Here is a 27,955-nt window from a genome sequence, read left to right on the forward strand (position 1 = left end):
AGACTTCTGTCAGAGGCTGACATCTCATCCACCACTCCAAATACATTTGCAACACAACTGACAGTAACCAATGAACATAGAGGTATTTTAAGCAATTAGGTTAATATGTGGCCTGAACTGAAACCAACTGGTATCCTCATACCATAACTACCGTTATATGGCAAAGATCCTTTCAATTTAACTAATAAAATAGATATATACAAATTTATAGTGCTTTTCTGACCATACAGAACTTAATTTATGTTATATTTCTGGATTGAACTGTTTGACTACTGATACTTTTCAAAGGCACAAAACTTTTAAAGTATTGCTGGAAACACAACTTTTTGGAAGTGGGGGCGGTAAACAACACTTTCAGGTCTGTAGAGTTTCCATGGGTCTCCAGTATTAAGGGATTTCAATTTTCCACAGCTAATAATACAGTATATGATGATGCTAATGCAACCACCTTCAAACCACACTCAGTAAAACACATACACATTATTTTAAGGGATTGTTTTAGTCATCTTACAAAGAATACTTAGTCACCCTCATAGGTTGTGATGTAACTACAGAATTTGTGAGTAAACTTTCCTCTGGCTGATGCAATGTGTTTCTAGACTAACCGAGGACAGTGTTCTTAAACTGGACACATTTTGACCTATTAAACATACAATTACACTGCACCACCAGCTACCACAAACCCATTAAAATATCAATGTCATTTAAAGGTTGTATCTATATATACTGGCCTAAAAGATTAAAACAAATTCTGAACATCAAAGGAAATAATAATAATAATAAATAAAATCAAATAATAATAAAACAAATATAATCATTCCTCTTCTACTACAAAAAGACATTTAGTTTGAATCTACTAAAGTATAATAAGTAAAATATAATATATTATCCTTTGAATAAACTCTAAAATGGAAGTTAAAATGCATACCATAAGCGCCAAAAATGTATTTAAAAGAAAAGAGCTGTACTTGGACATTTCCAAATAGCCAACATTTTTATTTAGCACAATTCATCGATGATATGATGCTGTACATGCACACCACAGTTCACATCAAAACCATGCATCCTAATAATAAACTCAGTAAAAAAAACTAACATTAAACCATCAGAAACTAACAACTAGAGTCTTTTTAGAGCTGTAACTTGTGGTTTAATGTTCTGTTAAACACAACCGCCCACAACTTGTTCAAAGCCTGCGTGCGTTTCTCTAAAATGATAGATACTTTCTTAGCTGCTCACCACACGTGTTGCTTTAGAACTTGCGAAATGGTCGCTTCTATTCACAACTTTCAAACTGTGAAGCTTTTTTGTTTTCAGAGTTTTTGTGAGCCTGAATTACATGTAATTGCATTTCAAGGCTGGTTTCTGCCCTGAGCTGTTCCTATGAAAAGCAATGCATTGTCATGACGATAACCTGTCAGTCACATGTCTGTGTATTCGTTGTTCAGCAGGCAGACTAGAAACACAGGGCTTCCCCTACACTGTATTTATGGGAGGTAAGCACTAGTCCTCATCTGGTCCATCTCTTAAGTACTCGTTAGCAACACACATATACATCTGTGTGCAACTAAAGCTCTAGATGAAAACAACTATTCAAACTCTATGTCTGGGCCGAAGCATCCAATACACAGGTACGCAACACTAAACTGGTGTCAGCAGAAAACCTTTTTATTGCACGGTGCGAATGGGGATATGTCATCCATGTTGCTTTGAGTCTGGAAGGGCGCAATGTTGACAGCACACCTCCTAAATGAGAAGGCCAGGCGGCTGACTTGGCTCGCTCAAGAGTGGCAGTAGAGCAGGTTACAAAGAGACAGAGGCCTTTCTATCAAAAGAGGAACATGCAACTGCTTTGACAAAAGATAGGCGCTCTGTAAAACACAGTTTCATAAGAGTGATTTCAATACGGCATGTACATGTGTGTTTTTGGGTGGTTATGGTTGTTAGGTTATTTTTTAGCAATTTGTCATGAGATGCTTGGCAATGTGATGTTTTGTGACAAATTAAGTGACACTCTAAGCAAAAAAGACTAAGTAGTGTGGTTTACATGGGAAGTGGTGTGACATATCATTCATCTGCGAACATGTGACGTGTAGCTCATCTCTGGGTGAGCAACGATAACGCGGAAAGTGACATTCAATTTCTGACACTAACATGCTCAACGAAGGACATGAAAGCATAAGACGATACGTTCGATGATCAAAAAACACATTTAGTCATTCTAAAGTCAAAATTTGACATGCAAAGAAGACCCATTGTCTATTGTCAGTGTGATGTATAAAGCACAGATCACACAGAAATCACTTTCAAACCAAGCAGTTTTTAAACACAGTGAATGTAAGTTGGTAGCTTTTAACCTCACACAAAATTCCCTATAGCTTGGATTCCTATTGAAATAGCTGAAACTTTGCAGATGAACAGTAAATGTGATCTGCAACTTCACAAAATGTCAACAGTCCTTAACTTAACCAAAATCAACACAGTTGGTTCTGTTAGCTGCTACGTGGATCTGAAAGTTGACTTACAGAGGTTCCTGTAGAAATGCCTTCTTCTCAGCCAATTAATGTTCTTACTATTGAGGCATACTATTTGGATAGATTTTTTGACAACAATTTCTCAGAAGCAAAGTAAAACCTGTTATATCACATGATAGCCTGTGCCCTGGGGAACAGGATGTAAATGAACATTCTCAACTCTAGAACGGCAGAAAGACCCATTCAGTGGGCAGTTTCAGTGGAACATCACCCACCAAAGCTTGAGACAAAAACAAAACGGGTGTAGCAAGTGGGTGGGAGTCATCAACTTCTTCAACAAAAGGGCATTTCCCAAAAGAAATCGCAGGCCACTCTTTGTGATACTGAGGACATGTGCTTCTCTTGGCTAAACTGACTGACCATTTGTTCCGCTTTCTTTCCTAAACAATATGTTTTGGACAAAAACACATTATCTCTAGTTGTTTGTATGGATTAAATATAAAATAACTTATCTTCTCTACATATTCTCTCATTTTCTTCAAGCTGACACTGACTAAGCTATTACATAATCATCTGTTATAGTGAATCTTCAGCCAGTATATCTGGTACCTGAGAACTGAGGTATGCCAGTCTGAGCTTGTTTTAGGAATCAGACAGTTTCAACACTGAGAATGTGTGTTGCTCAATGGAAATGGGGAGCGCAGTATGAAAATGTGATGCAAATCTTCCCAAGTAGTCAACAACATAATCGACAAAGGAATGACTGCCTGGACTACTTCAGCAGAACACTACTGCTTTCAGTAAAAATTCAAAGTTTGTCAACGGCAACACAATTGTTATCTCATATGGTGATCTCATTTAACTTCTGACTTATAAATAGTTTTTGTTTTTTTTTGCATACTGTTGCATACTGTTGTCATGGTCCCAATACATACATTTAAACTGTAGTCAGTTTCAACTTGTCTAAACATTTCTTATAGTATACGTTATATTGACAAACTTGTAAAAAATGACAATGACTGCACTAACTTCAAAAGCTAAGATTAAAATCTCTTTAAAAACGTTATGCTCTATGACAGGAACTCTTGAAAAAAAAATGCCGGAGATGTCCTCAAAACCCCTAGTTAGCTACCAAGTAGGTTCCTCAAACTACAATTCCAAAAACTCTATCAAAGCTGGAGGAATGACAAAGCACTGACAGAACTGAAATACTATGCAATAGAAGCCTCAGCAACGGCTCTCATACCATCCACGCTAGGGCTGCACGAAATATAGAAATTATCTAAGTAACGCAAAAGTACATACCGTGATATGCACATCGCAACAGCTTGCGATAACTGCATGATTTTAATATTATATTAATATAATAGCTTTTGTAGCTTTAATAAGCAGTATATATTTAATTAATACAGTGAAGACTAAGTGTTTTGTTTTTATATTTGATTATTCAATTTCTGTTGTTAAACCTAATGTAGGCCTACCTTAAAACCCCTGGTAAACACTGACCTAAAATTGGCATTTACTTTGTATGTAATGCCACAGTAAAACACTGCTGTTCACTTCAGAAGTTGTAGGGATGCTTTCTTACAAAAAGAATGTAAAACGTGTGTAGGTTATATCATTCTCAGTTTTTAAATAAATGAAACATAATTGAAATTCATTTTACACACTTAAAGCATTATCGTATCGCATATGGAATATCGCATTTTTTTAACGAGTGATCGTACATCGCATTTTTCTTCAATATCATGCAGCCCTAACCCCCACGCCACACAATGCTGTGACAGGAAGAAGAAAAATATTCTCTCTCAGGCCCAACCCTCTTCTGTTCTCCATGCTAGACCAGCTAGAGCAGTTTGGTCCACCCCTCCTGCTCAGCAGGACCTAATGATCCAATTACAGGCAGGGACTTGTTGACGCTGTTTTATGTGAAGAGCCAACCTGACACTACCGGCCTCGCTGCCAACTGTGACAGAAATTCAGACCTGAAGAGAAGCCCCAAACAAAGCAATCTGCAGCAAAGGGGCCTGTGTTTGACTACTAGCCAACTCCAGGTGCCCTGGCTCATTTACAATACAAATCAGGAACAGCCGGGTTGGGGGCATAATAGTTTGAGTGGTGTTGGTATCTCCAGCCTAACAGGGGGTCTGACAAGATAACAGAGCCATTAAAGTAAAATCTGATATTGCCCTGAACACCTGAGGTCATATGACACAGGGTGGGTGTGTTGGATGGGGGAAAATTCCCTAGAAGTCCAAGCTTTCTGACCTCCACCAAACTGCTTTTGTATGTGAACAGAAATAATGTTTTTAAAGAAATCAAAATGTTCTTATATTGTAATATTACATTAACAAAAATGCATATATGAAGCTCAATATGATATTAGTTAAATATCTATAAAAGACCTCAAAATTAGGAATATTACCAAAACATGAATTAAAGGTACAAGCATTAACATTAGCCTAAAGCTAATGTGACTGTCTGTAACTTCAACCAAGATATTAATTAGCTTAAAACTCTTTCAACATCACTTTTGGCCACATGCTTGAACATAATTGTGTCAAAAATTACTGTTTTCCCTAGGAGACTGATTGCCCTGCTACTTACAAGCTAGTCTCAGCGCATACCATGGAGATGATGACACTAGTTACTATAGTAAGTATGGTGTCAGGCATAATTACACGTGGTAAACTCTGTCAAAATGATGTTGTGAGGGTTATATTTTAAAAAAAGAGAGAGCAAAAAAAGAAATGCTTGGGTACAATGACTAGATTTTTTTTGTCACTCTCCTCTCTCCTGAGTTACTGTGGTTTCTTAGCACAACAGGATGAGCAACATTCAGACCAGGTTTCACTGCAATGATGAGGCCTGATAAGCCAGTCTAAAATCAAACTGAAATCTACAAGCCCACGTAATGGAATCAATGACACACTACAACAGCAAAACCATCACTTACGCGAACAAAAAGGTACATTGGCGTAGTGCATAGTTGGCAACTTTGTAAGCATATAGCTAAAACAGGCAAAGATGTAATTGAAACGTTTATTTTGACACTGCAACCTACTCTAACCGTTGAATGGGCTTGGTCAACAGGCTTACAAAACACGATTGCCTCCCTCACTCTCGGTACCCATATAAGGCAATGATACTTTGCAAAACATGTGACTATAAACTTGTAAATATCACGCACTATATCCTAAATACGTTAGATTTGTACAAGTGCGAAATGGTATTTCATGTAGGGAAAACCGTACTAAACCTGTTTTTACACACATCAGCAGCAATTTAAAATAAAATTGTCAATCATTTGACCAATGATTGATTATTAAACGAAGGCTAAACGCACAGATTATTGGCTGCTTAGCTGCATCGTAATAAATAATAACTGTGTTTAAATGTTGACCGAAAATCAGAAAGTGGAATTTCTTATCAAACACAATGTATATTCAATAAAAGATGAATAATGCTTACAAAATGAAGGATGCAGACAACAGATACTTGGCGCTAACAGATATACAACTGCATAATATTACGTCATAAAGATATAAAATGGTCACTAACCTTAAACGCTCAGGGGTTTCATGTCAAACTCCATGGTTCTGGAGTAAAACATACATGAAAATGTTGGATAAAAAAAAGAAATTATCTTAAAAAAAATTTACGTTGACATGAGTGGAAAAAAATATAATCCAAGGGTGTGTCTAAAGCGAATCGAATGGCATGTTCAAGGTGTTGAACACTGACCTGCCCTCTGCCTCTCCCACTCACTTCAGTGGTAGATAGAACGAAAATGAGAACAGAGTAGGGGAGGGCAATGGCTGCAGGTTGAAATCTTTAAAAAAGAGAAGTAGTGCAAAGCAAAGCTCTCTCTCACTGTGACTCATCCCCCCTGAGTAACCACTGACAGACACGCTGTAAAACAGAACTTTAGCTTGAAACCAATCAGATGCAAGGGCAGAGCTAATATGCAAATTGCTTCAGGTGAGCTCAGGCTGTGGTTTGGATAGGCTGGGGAGGGTAGTGGGGGAGGGGAAACCTTGACAAAGTAACAACCAGACTACACCTTGAGCTATGCGAGACGGGTAACACAAGACTGGGTAAGAGTGTAAAGGTTTTCATCTACTCGACGTAGACGTGGCAGGAGTTAAGCAGGCACGGGGATTTCTACCCTGATGAAATGCTTTTTAAAAACGAGATGTCCCAAGGAGAGCGAAACCCAAAATGTATATCAGCTGACTAGATCTCTCTGTAGTTCTTGTTTTGAGTGCTGCCAGAGCTTTTATTTGGGAAGGTGAAATGGGAGTGGCCCTGCAGGCCATACGACACCTCATAAAGCAGGCTTTATGTTTGATATGAGGCATGAAAGAGGCCATGCATTATAAAACTGGAAGAGCCGCCCCACCTGGTTGCGCTGTTGAAAAGAACAGCCACAAGAAACTTCCAATTCATTAGAGGCCTTACCACTGATTTCTACGTCACTACATTCTTCCAATCAAAGGGAAAGTACAGAATTGTGACTGCTGCTTGGTTTGGCTTTGGCTATATTAAAATATTTCAACATTAAAGGGATAGTTCACCCAAAAATTGAAAATTGTGTCATCATTTACTCACCCTCATGTTGTTCCAAACTTGTATGATCTTCTGCAAAACACAAAAGATATTTTGAAGATTTTCTGTTTGAAGAACAGTTTTTTGCCCATACAATGAAACTCAGTGGGGTCCAAAACCACATTGGATTGGACTAATTGACAGTAACACACTTTTCAAAATATCTTCTTTCGCATTCCACTGAAGAAAGAAAGTCTTACAGGTTTTGGGGGACCTTAGGGTGAATCACCTGTGCCAAACAACCTATTAAATTGACCAAGACATCAAATTAATGTCAATCTGCCCATTCTGCCATTAGGTTTCTTCACTCTATCTTTGTGCATATGCAGCCATAGCCTTTGTCGAGCATTTTTATCTGAGACAATCCAGCTGACAAACAGGAAGCCAGGGTCTGTGGCATGGCGTGGCTTAGTGAAAAGCGCTGAAACGCAGTAGGTTCCATTTAGACAAGTAAATGAGACAGAATGCAAAGAGACAATAGATAGCCATTTAATTGACACTTTGCCAACTACAGCAGCAGTTACCGGCAACTACTTGCTTCTGAGAAAATGCTAACTGTACCAATGAACTGCTTTGGAGTTTAAAAAAAAGAAAAATCAGTCAGGCCTCATGGGTAACCTTCAGTCTTGTGGGTGTGTTCTCATCTGGTTTAAGAAATGAAGCCAGAGCATTATATATTGCATACACTCTGTCCCTTACAGACAAAGGAGGATTACAAGGAAGCAAAAAAGGTAAGAAAAGGGAGAAAAATAAATAACATGGCTTAGATTTCTCGGTCGCCTATTATGTTCAGCATCAAGCATGTGATAGAAAATGTGTAAACACGGGGCGAGCACCTGCCCCTCTGTGCCAACAATGATATATGAACTGTCTGTGACATCAAGTGGGACACATCAAACAAGTCCAACAGGCTCCACATCACTACAATAAATGCACAAAGACATTTCACATTTGCATAAAAATATTAGCGTTTTGCAAGAAATGGCAGTGCAGCCGACAAATAGATAGAGTCAAATTGTCTTGTTAAAATTGTTAAAAATCTTATAACAACAATTATCTTATCTCAGTATCAGTTGATAAACTGTCCAATCCAGTATTACAACTGTCATTACCCACTAAGTAAAATGATACTATGTTCAAGCCATATATCTATAATATAATTAATATAATATAATATATAATTAATATAATATAATATAATAATATTTGTGTAAAAACAAGACCTTGGATTTATTACGCAGTGTCATTTACTTCAAAGCACATTCCAAGTAAATAGCAAAAGAAATGAATGAAGAAAAACCAGCATTTTGTCTGTAAATGCTCTACAGAAAGTGTTGGGAGAATTCAATTGCCCTCACAGCAACCAGACCCTGATCACATGCCTCTGCTGACAAAGTTCAAAGACACACCTTTCCTATACAGCCTAAAAATAAAACCTGCCCTCTCGCCTTTAATAGCTCTGCATGACTGAATCCAAGCTAAACACAGCCGAGCCACAAGAAGGCCTCATTTTCTGCTGTGTGCCTGTTTTAAAACGTACATGACACACTTTGGTTTTGCCCATGTCCGGAGTGGATCTTTTTTTTCTGTTACCTCCTATACATTTACTTCAAATGAATTGCTGACATAAAAATGTAACTGTGGCTTAAGTACTGCTAATGCACACTCACTCCTAGGTAAAGTCAATTTATTCAAACCAACTGACATATTCTGTCTTGATAATATAAAACCTTTACCTTTTGTAAGGAGAATATCAAGTACATTGTAAATGTTTCAATGTCTTATCAGTGTAAACCCTAACACACAAAATACTTAATTGGTTTGAGTAGGACAAACTGAAATTAAACAAATTAGTTCAGTTAAATGAACTGTTATGAGTATTTAGAACTTTATTTTACTTTTTAGTTCACAGCACTGACATACTGAACTGTTTCATTGTTTTGAGTTGTATGAACTCATTTCCTTTACTTTAGACTAGCTTAAGTTTAACTAAAACTGGGCTGGGATTTGTTTTATTTCCCAGCCCATGGCACTCGAAAGGGAGAGTAAATGCTAAAATGAAGTGTTGTGCAAGATTAAAGGGGTACTTCAGCACTGGAAAGATGCATGTGTATTTTAAATTGGGTCATTTATGTAGTAGAAGTATATATTATTCATATTATTTTAGAAGTTGGTGCCTTCTAGACTGAGAAAAGCTAGAACATTTATTTTTGGCTTATATGGATGAAAGACAACAACTCCCAGAATGCACTTGCTTGCGAGGCCACTCCCAAGCCACGCCTACCAGTTACATCTGTTGTATAGTAATATACATCTGTTTGTATAGTAATAAAATAATTTTGTTCAGTTAGAGAACAGACACTGCAATTAAAAACTGAATGTGTCTGCTCAATCGGCGAGCCGAACAAGTGTCGCAGCACAACACAGCAGGAGTCCGATTTCAGAGAGTGAGGAGTTGACAGACCAGATGATCACGGAAGATTTGGTTTCAAAGCGAAATGCGGCTATTTAAGTGAGTTTGTCATTGTACCGTTTTGATGTTTTGTTTTCATGAACCCACAATTCAAGCAACCCGCGCCAGAATTGCCGCTAATTTTAAACCAAAACTAAAATGAGCACGGACGACCGGCAATCATTCACGGCCGCATTGTCAGTCATTCACGGTCGCACGGTGTGTGTCCAGTCTGGCGCGTTTTCAGTTTATGCCTATGGAAGCTTAGCTTTCATAGGAATTCATTGAGAAAACTCGCTTTGCTCCGCACCACTCCGTTATGAATGTCTGTGCGGCCGTCTGTGTCTTACATTCTGTGAGTGAGATCCCTATGCCCTATGGGCGGGTTGAAAACATGCGGAAGTCGCTCCTACTACAGGCTGTAGTCTTTAGCCTCTGGCCAAAAAAGCCTCCGATGACGCATTTTTTAAGACATAAAATGCATGAATCTCTCGTCTCAGGGGGATATGAGTGTGTGTGTGGGGGGGGGCACGATCATTTGAACATACTACCGGGTTTCCACTGATACAGAACTTAATGCTAAATCACTGAAGCAACCCTTTAATGGTAAGGGATATTTAGTAGTGATTGATGTTTTGTTATGCTAATTTAGAAGAGTTTCTGTTAATGTGGGTATTTTGGAGAGTTACCATCATGTGTCACCATGATGGTAACTCTCCAAAATACCCACATTAACAGTGGTACATGCTGCTTGTTTGAGAGCAGGTAAGATACATGTTTTAAGTTTTAAGTGCTATGCCATGCTACTGTTAACATGTTAGCAAAGTAGCAAGTTGGCATTTTCTAAATAAATATTTGTTGAGATAACCTGATAATTTTAAGTTAGTGTACTTGAATATTTCAAGTTAGGAACAATACAATTGTATGAGTACAAAATAAAAATCTAACTTAAACTTTGAGTTTCTTAACTTAAAAAAAATCTCATTCAACTTTGAGTTCAGACAACTTGTTGGGGTTTACAGTGAAGTAACTCAAATAACTAATAATAAATAATTAATTTGTAAGAACTCAAAATAAAAAAAAGTTAATTAACTAAATATTTTATGTTAATTGTTATCAAAATGTATGAGTTAGCTAACTCAGTACACTGTAAAAAAAAAATAAAAATAAAAATCAGGTCTCCAATTGAACATTTTCTAGTGACAGATAACATCTAAATTTTGTAGTTGGCCAAATTGAATTTCTGTTAATTAAATTGCATCAATTCACAGAAATTCAATTTGGCCAACTGAAAAATTTAGATGTGATCGGTCACTAGAGAATTTTAAATTGGAGACCTGATTTTTTTTTTTACAGTGTACTTCAAGTTAGGACCAATTAACATGCATGAGTACTACAAACCTAAAACTTGATAGTTCTGCTTACTTAAAATTGGGAACATCATAACTCAAAAAAATGTGATGTACCTCACATTTTTTTGAGTTAGCCCAACTTATTTGGGTTTACAGTGTATTACTCACATCGCTGTGAGATGTAAAACATTGGCAGAAGCGGACAGGTCCAAAAATAGGCATAGCCTTGAGATAATCGACAAAGACAAAGCACTTCTCAGGGCTGGCGGTGTTGTTTGTGAGAAACTGAGGTCAGGTGGTGACTGCTTCAAGAGGCTTTGTGCACAAAGAAAAGACCTCCCTCCTTACCATCCTGGTTAAGAGCAGACCTCAAAGGACCAAGGGGCAACAGAAAAGGGCAGTGGAGCATTCTAATTAAATCCAGACAGAAGGAACATGAAGTCATTCCATGAGGAAGATGCTGAAATCTGTCTTGTAAAAACTATGGTTTTAAACGGAGATAAACATGTGCATGAAAAACAAGGTTTTGTGGGAAATTAGCTTTACCCACAATTTTCACCACAAACATGTCATTGGTCACTAGAATTCAGTTAATTGCGTGCTTCAATACACTGACAAAGTAAAGGTTAATTGAATGCCACACCACAGTCAGCCTTTATGCGACAGATTACATCTGGTCAACCTTGAGAAATCCTGTCAGCTAAGAATGACAAGAAATGTGGGATTATGAACAGACACAACATTCCGGACTTCAGAAAGAAATGAGTGGATGTGAAGTAGGATAGGGGGAGTTTCAAAGGAAATTCCGTTAATGCACTAAGGTGCTGAGTCATTCCTTCCATGACATGTGATAAAGTGTCAATGACTCTAACAGGTAAATAAAGATACTCCCACTGAAGAAGAAAAAAAAAAGCCTCCAGCAAATTAGACTTCCATTGTAAGTTTTATATATTAACCTGCAGCTCCACAGGCTCAAGATTTGTTATCAATATAATTTAACACATTTCTAACTACTGGTTAGGTAATACGAGAAACGTAATACCAGTCGTTAAAACAAAAACAAATGTTTTTAGAATGTTTGTTTTTAGAACAATTTATAATTCTGAACAGTAAGAACAATTTGAAAATTCAAATCAAATGATATCTTTGTGATATGAGGGAAACATTTGGTCTGCACAAGAAAGTTACTACCTCTTGTCAGACATTAATCCAAACCTCAACCAATTAAACATTACACAAAGAGCAAGGCCAACATTCCGCACAGTTCAAATCACACATCTGTGGATGGAAAGTATTGACCAGAGCAAAGAGGGCGGGAAAAAAACGATCTATAAACACAGAGACACTTGTCATTCTTTAAAATAAACCAATTCTTTATCAGTCTAACTTGTCATTTATCTCAGACCGTAAAAGTGCAAGTGCCTTTTACGCACATTATAGTGAAATACAACAGAAGCTGAGCCGCTAATGATGGTTGTGGGGTCTGTTTTAGAGCTTAAACGGTCAAATGGTATGTTTTCTCTCTGAGGACCAGACACTGGAAAGCATTATGCTAGATGAATACCTAATGTCTCAATCTATTTAAATAATTTAAATCCAAGCCTGAGGGATGAAACACCACATGTTCTGAAATTGCCTTTTAAAATATAATCAAAATAAATAATTAAATAGGTACAGTATTTTTAAAAATGTTTTTACATTGATTGCTTTATTCTTTTCCCGTCTAGTCGCTGAATGAACCTTTTACTGGACTGAGTCGCGCTTCTGATGATGAACAGTACTAACAGACGCCCGTTTAATGTGCCGTGATACTTCACACATTAGACAGTTTTAACTCTCAATTGTAAATCAGCTGGAAGAATTAGTCACATCTGCCACTTTAATGAACCATCTAAATCTCAAACACACTCAAGAACATTTACTCAACATCTGACCTACGTCACTTCTTTCACACGTTGACTTTTAATAAAAAACAAATGTTATAATTAGTGCTGTCAATCGAATCAAAAACAACTAATTAATCGCACAATTATTTGTGATTAATCGCACCTAACAGTAAAGGTCTTAATCTATTTTTACATTGTAAAACTTTCACATTGGGCCTCCAAAGTAATGTAGAAACAACATAAAATCTGTGTATTTTAAATATTTGTTTAATGGCATCTATTTACTAAGCACTTATGAGTGAAGGCCAGTATCACTGATACCAGTACTGATACTGATGTCTATGGATTTTTTTTTCTTTCTTCAATTTTAGCAATTTTTCAATTTTTAGCATTCAACAGTATATTTGAAAGCTATCATTTTTACCATTTACTATAATTTAAAAAATATAACAACTTTTAATTTAAGTGAACTTAAGCAATCTTCACATAAACCCATTGTAATAAATGTCACAAGTTGTGCCTTTAATATATCAGGGCTCAATGGTTTCTACTGGCCCGGATTTTCAGATTTTTACCTGCGCTGCTACAATAAGTTATTGTTGTCATTGTTTTTCATCCATTTAACCTTGTAAACTGTGCTTTAAGATTTTCAGGTAGGTCTAACAGGTAAATATACAGAAATGGAATAATGTCATGAATAATTTCAGTCAAGAGTAGTGAGTGCTTTTCTCTTTGTCTTTTATTCTTTGATTAACATTAATGATAGACAACAGCAGGTTTTGGGACCTGAAAACATGAATGTAGAATGTAACTTAAAGACAACTGCCATTTTACAATACTGTCTCTATATCAACAATTCAGTCAATGACAATGTAATAAACTGTCATTTGGAGAGCAAATCTTCAGCTGTTACCGACATCAGCAATAAAATAGGCCTGCTAAAAAATACGCAAGCATTCCATATTTGTACGTAAAGGTTTAGACAACAGCAGGTTTTGGGACCTGAAAACATGAATGTAGAATGTAACTTAAAGACAACAGCAGGTTTTGGGACCTGAAAACATGAATGTAGAATGTAACTTAAAGACAACCGCCATTTTACAAAACTGTCTCTATATTAACAATTCAGTAAATGACAATGTAATAAACTGTCATTTGGAGAGCAAATCTTCAGCTGTTACCGACATCAGCAATAAAATAGGCCTGCTAAAAAATACGCAAGCGTTCCATATTTGTCTTTCGTTAGTCAAAACAAAGGCAGTCGGCCTTGTATCTATGCTTAATGAGACTCTCACATTTGGCTACTGCCATCTGTACCGCAAGGTTACAGTACCATGACTTTACACTAACCTAAATATATAATTCTTCTAATGTGAAAGAAAACAGGGGACAAGATTTCTTTCTAAATTACACACCTGTGCTATAATGGTAAGGAAATGCATCGAGCTTCAAACTAAGTTGACTTAATGTCTTATTCTGGCAAAATAGATCACCCGTCCGTCTCCCCCTTTTACATTACTAAGAACTATTTCTCTACAGTAATTTATATAAGGAGGAACAATACAAAAAGTCCCTAACTTCTAAATTCCTTATAAATATATATATCAATGCTATTAAGACATGACAAATTACAAACAGTGTGAAGGAAAGCAACAAATTGGGTTATTCACAGCTCTGTTTGTAATATTACAAACAGTGAAACTAATGACTAATAAAGAAATCATGATTTGTGTCTATTTCATATAATGTATCATTCATGGCAATGATTTTGTGTTCTGATTTTTTGGCAACGTATTTGTAAACTTGTATACTTTAGTCTATATTTTTCAACACATGGGTTTTATATGGGGTTAAAATATTTCAAAAAACGACTAACTTTTTTATCAATATTTGTTTCTTGACTAAAAAAAATCCTACAATTAGCAAATAACATGAATATAATGTATCAACATAATTTCATTAACTCACTGATTTGTCTGTAGTTTTCTACACGGCACACATTTTAACGTCATATATTTAAATATTTTTTTTGTTTTGTTGCATTTTCTGTTGTTGCTTGCCAGGTGTTGATGATAGCAAGCTTGATACCGTTGTCTATGCAGGAATTTGCAACAAAAATGGTGAATACATCACAGAAAACCAAACCTTTACGTTTGCAAGAAATAAAAACGGATGTCCAGAGAATCAACTAATCAATTTCAGTGGCAGCGACAGTTTTATCAATTGATCTTGGGTCAGCCTTATTGTTGAGCTCAATATATGAACACCACCACCTTGTGGAAGCCTATGGACTTTACGTTGTTTCGCCCACACACTCTATGCCACAGAGACATAACATTTATTTTGTTCTTGTCAGTGTTCTAGAACTGAACGTTTAATGTCAACCTTTTGAGAAATAATTCTTTGCACATGCTGTAAGTTGTATGGTGAAGTCAAATAAGGTGTCATATTATGCACATTGTCCTAGCACACTCTAGATATCCTTGCTGATGCTTGTAGTCTGTCTGCAAAGGCGGCTCATGTTGCAGCAAGCTCTCAGCTGATGATGCCCTGGTGATGCAGTTCCCGGATGTCGAGCTTATAAAGACTGATGTCTTCAAATGTGGAGACAAATCAATAGCCAGCCCATTAAGTCATATCTCATGTGATTTTCTATATACCATCAGGCCAAGATACAAAGTCGGAGCAGAGTGGAGCGAGTTAGGTCGGTCTGCCCTTTATAACTTTCCTTGACTTGGCTGCGTATTCCAAGGTGGGCAGACGAGAGTCACCGTCATGGCCACATATTCCAGCACTGGGGATGTTCCCTACACAGAAGCTTCCCACGTACCTCTCACTGTCATTCTGGGATATCTCAGCCACGTGTCTCATCTAAGAAGCAGTAAGAGCATCTGAATGCCCCTTTGTGCCTTCTGGCTCGCTCTAGTTCAAAGGCACAATAGGGTCATTGGGCATGAGTTCTGAGACACAAAGTCATAAGGAGAAAAGGGGGAGTACCAAGGACTGTATTTCTAAAAGAAAAGAGTCAAGACAGCACCAACTACGGGGTATATTTAGAGCCTCTCGTTGAGGATAATTAGTTTCAGAAGGCTGGAATTCCCAGCTATCTAAAGGCCTCTAGGGTGTGTGAGGGCTGGGGAGGGGGGCGGTTTTAATGGGAGGGGGTATCAGAACCAGCTGATAGCATTTCTGGATCAACCGAGCTGACTAATATCACAAACTCCCAAAGCAGAACACAAGCACTCCCTGACCCCAGCACCTCCCAATGGCCAGAATGCTGAGAATACTACAGCTAAAGAGATACTTCAAAATGCATGTCTCACAGGGGAGCTTTGTATCCCAAAAAATGTAAACATCTGGCGAACATTTAGACAGACAGACGATGGGTGAGACATCAAGCCACAGATACAGAAAACAAATAAGGAAAGACTACTTTGCGGAAAAATGACTGTAGGAGTCTCATCTGCACCAGCAGATGGATTTGATACTCTGTTATAATATGAAATTACACATTAATTGCTACATATTGAAAGAAGCTAAATTGAAAAAAGCACAATTGAGGTTGAGGTTCAAGGCACTTTAAGACAGATAGACATTTTTTTTTAAATAAATAAATGAACCTGACATCAAATACAACAAATTAATCTGCTAGAATATGATTTACATAACAAGCTGATCACTGTGTGATATCAGATAACGGGTAAACAGCACTTTTGGCCACACATCAAGGGCATTTTAATTCACTCTCTGTGGCATTTGTGCCCTATAAACCGTGGCTAATTTTTGATCATGATCACAAGTTGCGATAATGACACAAAGACAAACCAGTTTAAAATATAAACATCCACAAATTTGCGTGCTGGTCAGGATGAAAACACTGATGCACCACAAGCCCAAGCACGGAGGACTGGAAAACTGATTGTTCACACTCATGTGAAGCCCTTTCTGTGTCTTGACCAGCAATGTCAGCCTGAGACAAGAGATTCTCACACTGAACCAGTCATTATGGTCACATGCCTGCAATCATGCTGGAACAACTCAGTGCACAGTTATGGGAGAGGGGCACAACAGAGCAGCGGGTCAAGCTATCCTGGGGGCTATTCAGATCAGAATGATGACAACACGTTGTTGGTTTAGTGGAATCTGAATACATTCAAATACATGAATCAATGTTACAATAAGAAGACATCCTATAGCCTATCTGAAACGCACCTGAGAAATAACTTTTAAAAGTGCATAACAACTATAATATCTTATGTAAAAGCTTTTGCAATCAAGTTAGAGAGATGGTACAAACTTTTCAAACACGTACCTTCATCTTAATGTGCCATAATTGACATGTTTCATGGTTAAGTAAGTGGAATAAGTGATAGAGACACTGCAATCATTTCAGTGAAACCATTCCTGAGAAATATGTCATCATCCGAATCCTCCTCTCCGACGTCCTGTTAAATAGAAGTGAGTTTCTCCTCTTTGGCAAAAGACTCTTCTAAAAGCTCATTGTTTTTGAAGCTCTGAGCGAGCTTCGTCGCTTTCTTTTGCCTAACATAAGGTTACACTGTTTTCACTGCGTGGGGATTTCCTTGCGCTCACATTTTCCCTCGAAAGCAATTGGTCCAGCGTTCGGCATCTACACTGCAAGCTAGCGCCGCGTCAAACGAAAACGATCCCGTGTAATCAGTGAAGTGACGCGTCTTACAGGGTTGCAGATGGGATGGGTGACGTCGGCGCCTAGTCGACCAATCAAAATATGTGTTTGTGTGAGCAGTGTTTACAGTTTTGCTCATTTTATGGGACCACTTAGACAAAAATGAGCGACATCTCCAGCTGCTCCATCAGTTAACATGTTGACAGCGCATTGCAACAATGTAATCCAGAGTGACACGCACATATCGGATATACAAATCAACTAGGTTAAAGTAATAATGGCAGTAAACATATCCTCTTTGTTATAAGGCGATCGTACTATGTTGCTCGGCTGAATAGTGTCCCGCAGGTGAGTGAGCGTTAATTTGTTATATCAGATAAATTGAGACAGCCCCTTAAAAACACCGCGCGTTAATTTGTGATGTCAATAAATGCAGATGGCCCCTTAAGACACTGTCTGCCCCGCCCATTATCGGAATAGCTTGTTTGGGGAATTCAAGGGTAATAGTGTTGTTTGTGGTCAGGGGATTTACTTATTTATACTTTGATATATTGTTCTCAGATTTTCCAAGGAAAAAAAAGGTTACACCTCTCTGGAATCGGTAGAAAACTCCCATTTAATTTTTACCATTTCCAGATACAAACTACAAAGCACTGACAAAACAATCAAAGTAGCCTACTGAATACTAGCTTTCTTTCTTTTCACAAAGCCTACATTTACCAGTCCATCTGTCTTTTAACCATTCTGTTCCTGAATATCTTTGAGATTTTACACACATATTATTTATATTATTTGTATATTATTTTTAAAGACAGTTTACTGGCGCGTATTTATATACCTGTGTCCAGAATACGCTTTGTAGATAGTTAGGCCTACATTATTGTAATGTCTATATTGTACGAATGCTAATTTGATACGAAACCGCGTAACATACATCAGTGACATGATAAAAGCTTGTAAATAATGTAACTTGATAATATTTAAAATAAATAATATAATTATTTAACGCATGCTGACAGGTAGCAGCTTTTTGTTGTTTTTGTTTAATTATTTTGCTGAACTTTCTCGTAATGTACACGTTATAAGCAAAAAATGGTACTTCCCATACCGGGAGTCGAACCCGGGCCGCCTGGGTGAAAACCAGGAATCCTAACCGCTAGACCATATGGGACGATGTATGATCTGTAGGTTTTTAGTTATTTTGTCTTATATTGAGTATTTTATTTGTTTTATATCATAATTTTCTTCTTATGATACTATATGTTCACCGAAAAAATACCACGTCGCCACATTTTCTAGAAATTGTGTAAATAAGACTTAAGTGGCCATGTTCTTGTGTAAGCGGGGTTTTCAATGTGTAAGTTATCTGCTTCTACACAACGGGCAGCAGGTGGCACTGCAGCGCAAACATACTCTGAGCTTCCGCGAGACAGTTCACCGAGGCACAGCTATAATCATTTGTACCATTTTAATTCCTCTCTTACAAAATCCGGGTTATACGTCATGATAACTTTACTATTGCAATAATTTTATGCTTTGGATATTTTAAAGAAACGAATATTTATTTAACAGTTATCCTATCTGATGCTGTTATATATGAGATAGCCGGTATATGTAACGTTAGCCTGTTAGCTTATCGGTTGTTTTGGTGAGTATTTTTTTATCAACACGTTCTTTATGTTATTATACTTTTACCATTTGTCACACTTGTATAATAGTGTTATTCCTTAAAAAGAGTTTGCCTACTTTTCAAAAGCTTGTCGTACATAGTCTGCTCTGCACACATTTTATTTATTTGCACACTCCCTTGTCAGTATAAAAACATTGGCTTATTTTCCATTTCTCCGCAGAATTAGGAAGCAAAGATGACTTCGAAAACTAAAGGTACTAGCATGCATACATTCCTGAATTCACTTTATTTCTCTCGTCTAACACAAAAGTACCATGGTATTACTATGACATAAGTTTTCAACCTTTTAGATGCCACGGATCCCCAACTATGATCATCCCCATGCGAGGGACCTCCCTCCCTCCTAAAATTTTAAAGGCAGTTATATATTTTCGAGTATAAAAAAGACCAAATCAATACTCTGGAAAAATGTATATTATAAATGTGTTGATTACGTTGCATTGCATTTTTTTCTGTTCTCTGTAGTACTGTATTTTTATATGTATTATTTTAATCAAATGTTTTTGTTTATTTATTTAATTTAAAATAAAAAGTATGTATTATTGTTTTATTATTATAATGTATAATGATCACATATCATTGTTTAGATAATTAGTTTAATCTTTTTAATAGTTATCTATTTTTATGTTTTTATTTTTACACTGCTTATCTCTAAACTTTTCACCGGACCCACTAGCCCTCTCATGTGACCCCTGGGGGTCCCCGTACACCAGTTTGAAAAACCCTATCTTAGAATACCATGTAAATACCATGGTACATGATCGTGGTGGTAATCCTTTAGTACCTACATTGGTATATTCCAAAGCCCATGTTTTAACATTTTGTACAGTACAGTTTTTTTGTGAAGGCATCACCATAACCCATTATCCTCTTATATTAATAAATGTGAGCCAGTATTATTTCAAGACCTTTCTCTGTTTCAGTGGGAAAGGTGGGCTCCAAAAACAAAGAAGATGCTCCTCATGAGCTGGAGAGTCAGTTTGTTCTGCGGCTTCCTCAGGTAAGTTTGTTTCTGCATTTCCCCCACCTATATTAGTGAAATCCAATAGTTAAAATCAGCAATGTACACACTCGCAGAACACTTCCTTAAAGGGTAAGATCACCCAAAAATGAAAATTAGCCCAAGATTTACTCACCCTCAAGCCATCCTAGGTGTATATGACATTCTTCTTCCAAGCTTTATAATGGCAGTGAATGTTGCTCTGTTTTTGAAGTCCATAAAAGTGCATTTATATCCATCATAACTGCTCCACACGACTCCGGGGGAAAATATCCTTATTTAAAACTTTATAAAGTAAAATGTCTAACTTCTGGCGGACCGTCTTCTGTATTCAACTTATGGAAAAAGTGTAAGTTGTGAAATACACCTACGGTGTATGTAGATAGAAATGGCTCATTCTAAGGTAATAATAACTTAACGGTTCATTATGTAAGGTCTTTATACACCACTGAAAACATATTTATGTATATTATATTGCATTGCTGTCAATAGATCCTCAAAAATACTACACTCTGCACCTTTAACATTAGTTAACTACATAAGTACATGAACTATCAATACAAATTCCTCTAAAGCATTTATTAATCTTATTTAATGTTGATTTTTATATTTACTAATACATGATTAAAATCAATCATAAATATTAATATTATTTAATGGACCTTAGCTAAGAATGAACAGTGTATTAACGGTTGCTTATTGTTAGTTAATGTTAACTAATGGACCTTGTTGTAAAGTAATCACTCACAGACGTATATTGTCATAGATCAGGGGTGTCCAAAGTCCGGTTATCTGCCAATTGAGTAAGAAAAATAATTTTGTTTCTTTTTCTTATTTCTGTCCCGAACAGAAATCAAGAAAAAATATTGTATGACATTTTCCTTAGCAAAACCATCTTTATTTAAGATTTTTTTTATATTTGGAGTGGAAAAAAGACAGAAATACTAAGTAAGAAAAGCATTTTTTTGCAGCACAGGTTTTACCTGTGGTGATCTAAATAGAGTACTCGTTAATTTAAATAAAATAGAATTCTAACTCAGTAATAATATTTCACCCTTTAAAACTTTTTGGTCGATGAAAGTTTTACAGATATTGTTAAATATCACAATCACAAGTTACTCTACTGTCAGCTCAATCTTTTGTTAAATCAGTCATGTTTCCAAGAAACATGTATATAATATAATATATATATAATAGAAAAGGAACCGGCCCCCGGGGTGTGTCCACAACATCGAATCTGGCCCCCTTTTAAAAAAGTTTGGATACTCCTGTCATAGATATATTAGTCATTCCAGTCAAGTCAAATGTTTGCGATCTGCTGGGCTCTGTGGCTGTATTTACATGAGACAGTTAAATTGTGCAGATGACAGCTTTGGACATTGTGGGACACACTGTAAAGGCCCCAGTATACTCACGACAAAGTTATTTTTCGTTCTTCGCTTTGGGGGTATAAAGAAGTTTGAAATACGTGAGCAGCAGTATTCTGTGAGCGAACATCCGACACCACTTGCGCTACTAAGAGCGGCATTTAAATGAATATGTAAATATATGCGCTTTCCTCTCCATAAAATAAGCATACAACAAAAATGTCTGCTGTGAGCAAGCAGCTTTACAGTAATAATAAACATGAAAATAAACAGTGTCTCTTTCTATTATAATTACAAGTTAATTACTACACTAAAGGAATCTCCAGTCAGAGGTGTAAAATCTCTCCAGTAAAATCTTGCTGTGCCCCAGTAAAATGTTCCTGATAAAATGTTTTCTGATTAGATAGATTACAGTAGATATATCTGAAAATAGGGCTCCCTATTCATTGAACGTTATCATTTACATTATTTGAATTAAAATATGAAGGCTGCTCCCTTCACTTTTCACTGTGGAATTCTCGACTTGCAGTCAGACAATACAACATTTTAGCTGAGAAGAGGTAACTCTCATCTTTTTGCTGTGTTAATGAATATTATATGAATTTGTAGTTGAATGAGGTCATCCTGTAAACTCCAGATCCAGTTTACTTGCACATATTTGATTGATAACGTTAGCTTGTTAATTGTTAAAAGAATCCTCACTGATCTTCTCTGATATGGCCAGGGGCGTGGGAATAATTGTCACAGGTTTATAAACACAACATCAGATTTTTTAAAATGCTTTTATTCTGCAATGATGCAATAAATTGATTAAAAGTGACAGTTAGTACTTTTGTATTGTCATAAAAAATAATCTATTTCAAATAAATGCTATTTTTTTTAAACATTCTATTAAGAATTTTGGGCAACAATGTATCACTGTTTCCACAAAAATATTAAGCAGCACAACTGTTTTCAGCATTAATGATAATTTCTGAAGGATCATGTGACTGCAGACTGGCTGCTGAAAATTCAGCTAAAAACATTTTAAATTATAATAATATTTTACAGTTTTACTATTTTGCAGTTTTTCATTGTTATTTTCAATGCTGTCTTGTTGAGCATAAAGGATAAGTTCACTTTAAAATGAAAATAGTTTCGCTAGATACGACCCTATTCCTCGTCTGGGATCGTGCAGAGCCTTTGAAGCCCTTCGAAACCTGTTCAAAAATAATGCAACAAAATAGTGCCAGTCTGTACAATAAAAACAAGTGTTTTACTTTATAGATTTAATCTAAATATTATAGGAATTGTTTCATTCAATGGCATGGTGCTTTGTTTTTTAGGAGTATGCCTCTACAGTCAGACGGATCGCCCAGTCTAGCAGCATGAACATGAAAGACAGACTTACTGTAGAGTTGCACGGTAAGCACTGTTGTCAAATTTTAACAAAGAAATACTTTTCAAAAAGATTTGAAATGCCTCTAATTTACACATCCTGATTTTTTAAATTTAACCGATTATGTACAATTATTGTACTCACAAAAATATTTCTCAAGGAATTTGTTATATATATTCCTAGCTGATGGTCGCCATGGGATTGTACGTGTGGATCGTGTTCCTTTAGCATGTAAATTAGTGGATTTGCCCTGCATTCTGGAGTCATTAAAAACGGTTGACAAAAAGACCCTCTATAAGACTGCTGACATCTGTCAGGTAAGAGCTCTGTTCATACAACTTTCTTAAATTACATTTCCCCTTTGCAGTCTCCTAATGAGCTCCAGCACATCTACAAGGCCATATCTCCATTAATTCCTCTGACTTTCTGCTTAAGATGCTGGTGTGCACACTAGATGGAGACCTGTACCCCCCTCTAGAGGAGCCCACGGGCACTACAGACGCCAAAAGCAAAAAGAAAGACAAGGACAAAGACAAGAAATTTGTTTGGAACCATGGCAGTAAGTGCATCCCACTCTTGTACTGGAATTTGGTTTGGAGTGCATGTGGAGGAGACAGCCTATCAGTTGTAGAATGATTGAAATGATTTTAATGTCCAATTACACCTGTCTCATTCCAGTTACCCTTCCTCTGAAGAACACAAGGAAGAGGCGGTTTAGGAAGACAGCGAAGAAGAAGGTAACCTCATTTAGTTTGCCTCGAGCATTTCCAGCTTCTGTTGTTGTTTTTCTGATGACTCTGCAATCCTTTACCAGTTCTAGTTAAGAAAAAATGTTTACTCTTGCAGGAAAAAAGAAATGAATTAATGGTAAAAGCTAAGATTTACATATAAATAAAGCTTTCCATCTTCATTTGCCACCAAGGTTTGCAGGAAAGCAATCTGGCTGTTCATTTGATTGAAGTGACAGCAGGCGAGTTAGTGGCAGGTTCTTCTCTCTGACTCTTGAATAAATCTCAGCTATGTTGCAGCTAGCTATTGACTTGGCTTCCTTTTTTAATCGCTAATGTGTTCTCTGGCATGCAGCCAGCCTATACTGTCAGTACTATGTGTGCGTCTGAATGCGTGCGTGCAGTTCTTGAGATTGTGTTCCTTAGGGCGTAATTTTAACCTGATTTATCCTGCAGTACATCGAGTCTCCTGATGTGGAAAAGGAGGTGAAGAGGCTCTTGAGCACAGACGCCGAAGCTGTCGGTGTTCGTATCCTTTATTTCTGCTTTTGTTTACTCGTCATGTATTTTTGTTGCTGCAAACCCAGTGTCACAACAAATCTAGATGCTAATGTCATTACTAATGTAGGATCGAGCATTACTAAGTTATTGTCATTAATGTCATACTAAGCCTTGCCACCAGGTGGCAGACTTGCTCGCAAATTAAATGGAGCGACCGTGCAAGATATGAGTTGTTAAAGCTCAGCATTATAGGGAAAAGGTGGCATGAGTCATATAATAAATTTGTGAAGCTCAGCAGCACCAGTGATATAACAAACAGCCAAATGGGCATGTGCCAAAAATCAGAGGATGAAAAGATAAAGGGATTATTGATGATATGAACCTTGACCCTGTGGTCAGGATGGGAGGTGATTGCTGAGGATGAGACCAAAGAACCTGACAACAGCTTATCACTGTCAAACCTGGAGTCTTCGCCTGGAACCTCAGGACACAAGGGTCATGGCTCTTCAGGTGAATGATCCAAACACAAGCCTGTCTGTCTTACAGCTATATCTTTCTCTATCTCATTTTTTTATTTTTATCCTACTGTAGTCCAACATGATGAGTTACGCGAGATCTTCAATGACATCAGCAGCAGCAGTGAGGATGAGGACGAGGAGGGCGAACGGCACGAGGACGAAGACCTTAACATCATGGACACTGAAGATGACATGGTCAGGCAACTCCACGAGAAAATGAACGAGACCGATGGAGGCAGAGACGAGAATGACCGGAACAACCAGATCGGTAGGATGGTGGTACACGAGTTGTCTGATCAATTACAATGCATTGTCAGGACAGCAGCTCAAGCCCAATTTAAAAGCACAATTCAGTATCGGAGGCAGGCAGACCGGCAGACAAACAAAAGCCGACCTAGATTAGCATTTGAATGATGAGCCTGCTGAGGTATTTAGGTCAGATGGGTGTACCGGTTGTCTGGTGGTGTCTTTACCCATGCCAGTGAGTAACAGACATGCCTGACCTTGGCATCATCCCACACACACATAGGCACTTAGCCGGCAAAAATGAGCCATGCTGCTCAGTCCCACTGTGTGTTTTGTTCACATATTGAGATGGTGGTCCAGTGGGTTAAACCATGGAACTGATACGCAGAAGGTTGCTGGTTCGATCCCAGCGGTCACCACCAGTGTGTCCTTGAGCAAGGCACTTTACTCCATGTTGCTCCAGGGGGATTGTAATAAGGCCACTGTAAGTCGCTTTGGATAAAAGCGTCTGCCAAATGCATAAATATATAATCTTCAAAGGAAAAAGTTTAGCTATAGAGTTACCTTATTTAGATGGATAGCTTGTTTCAGTATAGCACGGGACACACCTCATGGATGGCTAATTTTGCTATTTTTGGTCAACTAAAAATGCTGTTCCAGTCGACTAAAATTAGATGTCATTTTAGTCCAGGTAAAATTGACTCAACTTTAAGGAATTTAAGAGATGATGTCCTCAAAAAAAATTTGTTGGAATTAACATTGTGCATTGAAAATGCATCACAAATGCACCACATCCATTATAAATGGTATTTGTTTTACAATGTTAGTCAGGTACTGCATGTCCAAATTCATCAGGATTATTTGAGATTTGATAAATAATCAGTCAGTTCTTGTATATGAACCACAAAGGCCTATTTGAATTCCCAGTATCTGAGAGTGCAGAACATAAGAGGCGGCATTTAGTATTTATGCAGGGTTGTGCGTTTGGTGTGTGAAGGATACACAGATAATTGGGACTTTAGATTACATGTGCATTTGCAGATTAACTAGCTCTCAAAGGTAAAAGAGAGCTCAATATGACATCAGGGCTTGTGACTAAACTGACTGCATGTTAACTAGGGCTCATAATCTCTTTTTGTCTACAGTAATGGAGTACCAGTTGCAGATCAACAGTTTGAAGGCCAAGCTCCAGGAAACCCGTGCCCGCAAGAAGCAACAGGAGAAATTGATCATGGAGGTGGAAAATCAAGCTCTGAGGGTGAGTTTTGTTTACCTGCTCCAAATGATGTAGCGTTCCACTTTCTCTGGCACGCTGCATCATGTAAACACATAGCCTTAGTGACACTTTTTTTGCAGTACAGTGCTTTAAAATAACCTTGAAGAAATCTAAATAAGGCAAGTTTTTTGCCATCATTTTTTAAGGCATAAATATTACATTTCTGCCTTTAGCTGCTTTTACATAACTCACAAAAAAGCATAGAATTCATTTCTCTGGCAACTGCTCCATTTGGAGGATTTAAGACACTGTGAAACGGGGTCAAACGTGTGGTTCAACAGTGTCACTTCAGTTGGACTGTGTGCACTAAGCAGGCTACATTTGTCCGCCGTCATTACAGTCACAGCGGACAGGGAAAGGTCATGCACGTCTGAGCTCCATTCACAGGGCCACAAATCAAATAGATCTGTGTACAAACAGTTAAGACATTCTCAAATAGCTAGCATCAAAACAGCATACCGTCAGCTAGATAAAGTCTCTCTTTCCTTCTCCCCCACAGGATCGCTTCCAGGGTCATTTGAATGGTATGATTCATCAAGAGGAACAAGAGATGGAACAGGTCAGTTTGCATTCAAACCCAAAAGCCTGCATGCATTTGGAATGGGTTATAAATATTTGTTCAATTAATCGTGATTTGAACTTTCTCAATATAGATTCTTTACAATTTTGAACAGGGCATTGTGATTCACAAACAAATGAACCAGTTATTTTTAGTGAATCAAAAACGCACAGTGCAACCACTGTAGTCCAATTCACAAACAAATGGCTCATATCCACTGGTTTGATCAATTTTATCAACTTTTTAGTGAATCAGTAACAAGCAGTGCAACTAATGTAGTCATATTCATGAACACAGGACTCTTTTGAGCCTATCCTTTTAATGAATCATTAAAAAAAGACTTGCGTATCACAGATACCCATCTAATCAATAAATAGAACTTCATAGTTTGGGGCTGTTTTTTAATTTAATTAAATGTTTTAAATAAATATTTTCCTAATGTACAACATATTCTGCTCCCTATGTCATTTTCAGCAATAGCTAAGAGAGAATTGTTTTTGTTGTATGCAAAATGGATATTAACATTTAACTATTCCCAAATGAATTAGAATCTAATGCCCTTAATGCATGTAGCACAATACTTTTTCCCATTGAGCTTAGTGAGTGTAATTTTCCATATCTAATATTGGTGAGTAAAAGAACTTGACACATGCTTTACTTGTTTTTTTTTTTTATATTTATATTTGAAATTAATACATATTAACCCTTGGCCAAAATTAGTTTGTTCTGTCACTGTTGTGTCCTAAACTGACAAATGGCCTGATGGAAAAAGTAACAACGTGGAGGTGTTGTTGAACATATTGCACTTAGCCTTCAATTATACCCCTACTGCTAGCCATCCATCACTGCTATTCTGTTCCAACAGCTGGCTTCCCTTCAAGAGCAGCTGGACTCGCTGATCGAGAAGTGATGCTCACAATTACCAAGATACTGCAATACAAAGACTCTGACCAGAGGCGACTGCTGAACACATGACCGATTTTTACTCTATTGCATGTATTGGCCGAATTTAAACATCCCATTTGTGTTGTGAGACTCAAAAATAATTGTTAGTTTATTCGACTGATGCCTCGTCACAAAAGGTTCTTTGATTTCTCAAATAAGATTGTGTATTTGTACTTTTTTTTTCATGTGGATACACTATAAGCCCTTTTTAGTTAACTGCAGTATTTCAAATAAATTCATATTTGAAATAAAGTTTAGTTGATGGCAAGTCTCTTCTGCTCAATAAATCTGCAAATTTGTAAAATGCTCTCATCGCAGAGGTCAACA

At 37.2% G+C, this 27,955-nt stretch overlaps 2 protein-coding genes across 4 annotated transcripts in view; one reads left to right on the plus strand and one right to left on the minus strand.

Moving 5' to 3' along the window:
• Window positions 1-17,447, minus strand: part of elf1 (E74-like ETS transcription factor 1) — a 42,966-nt gene extending 25,519 nt beyond the window's left edge. Inside the window, exons 1-2 of one of the 3 annotated variants that reach the window (XM_079838400.1) lie at window positions 17,085-17,447; window positions 7,086-7,115 (exon numbers count right to left, since the gene is read on the minus strand). The gene's annotated coding sequence lies outside the window, so the exon portion shown is untranslated. Of the gene's footprint in view, window positions 1-6,035; window positions 6,370-7,085; window positions 7,116-17,084 lie in introns of those variants that run through there. The other 2 variants (XM_079838401.1, XM_079838399.1) reach the window with 2 other exon arrangements.
• Window positions 17,448-18,812: 1,365 nt separating this feature from the next.
• taf7 (TAF7 RNA polymerase II, TATA box binding protein (TBP)-associated factor) lies at window positions 18,813-27,935 on the plus strand. The gene is made up of 13 exons (XM_079839067.1): window positions 18,813-19,068; window positions 19,271-19,304; window positions 20,034-20,110; window positions 22,803-22,881; window positions 23,039-23,172; window positions 23,291-23,414; window positions 23,534-23,592; window positions 24,040-24,112; window positions 24,484-24,594; window positions 24,676-24,870; window positions 25,994-26,106; window positions 26,624-26,683; window positions 27,549-27,935. Exons 2-13 carry the CDS (start codon window positions 19,286-19,288, stop codon window positions 27,591-27,593), a joined length of 1,089 nt encoding a protein of 362 aa, XP_079695193.1. The 5' UTR covers window positions 18,813-19,068; window positions 19,271-19,285; the 3' UTR covers window positions 27,594-27,935.
• The last annotated feature ends 20 nt before the right edge of the window (window positions 27,936-27,955 follow it).

Source organism: Gobio gobio, assembly GCF_949357685.1.
Source record: "Gobio gobio genome assembly, chromosome: 16".
Taxonomy (NCBI): domain Eukaryota; kingdom Metazoa; phylum Chordata; class Actinopteri; order Cypriniformes; family Gobionidae; genus Gobio; species Gobio gobio.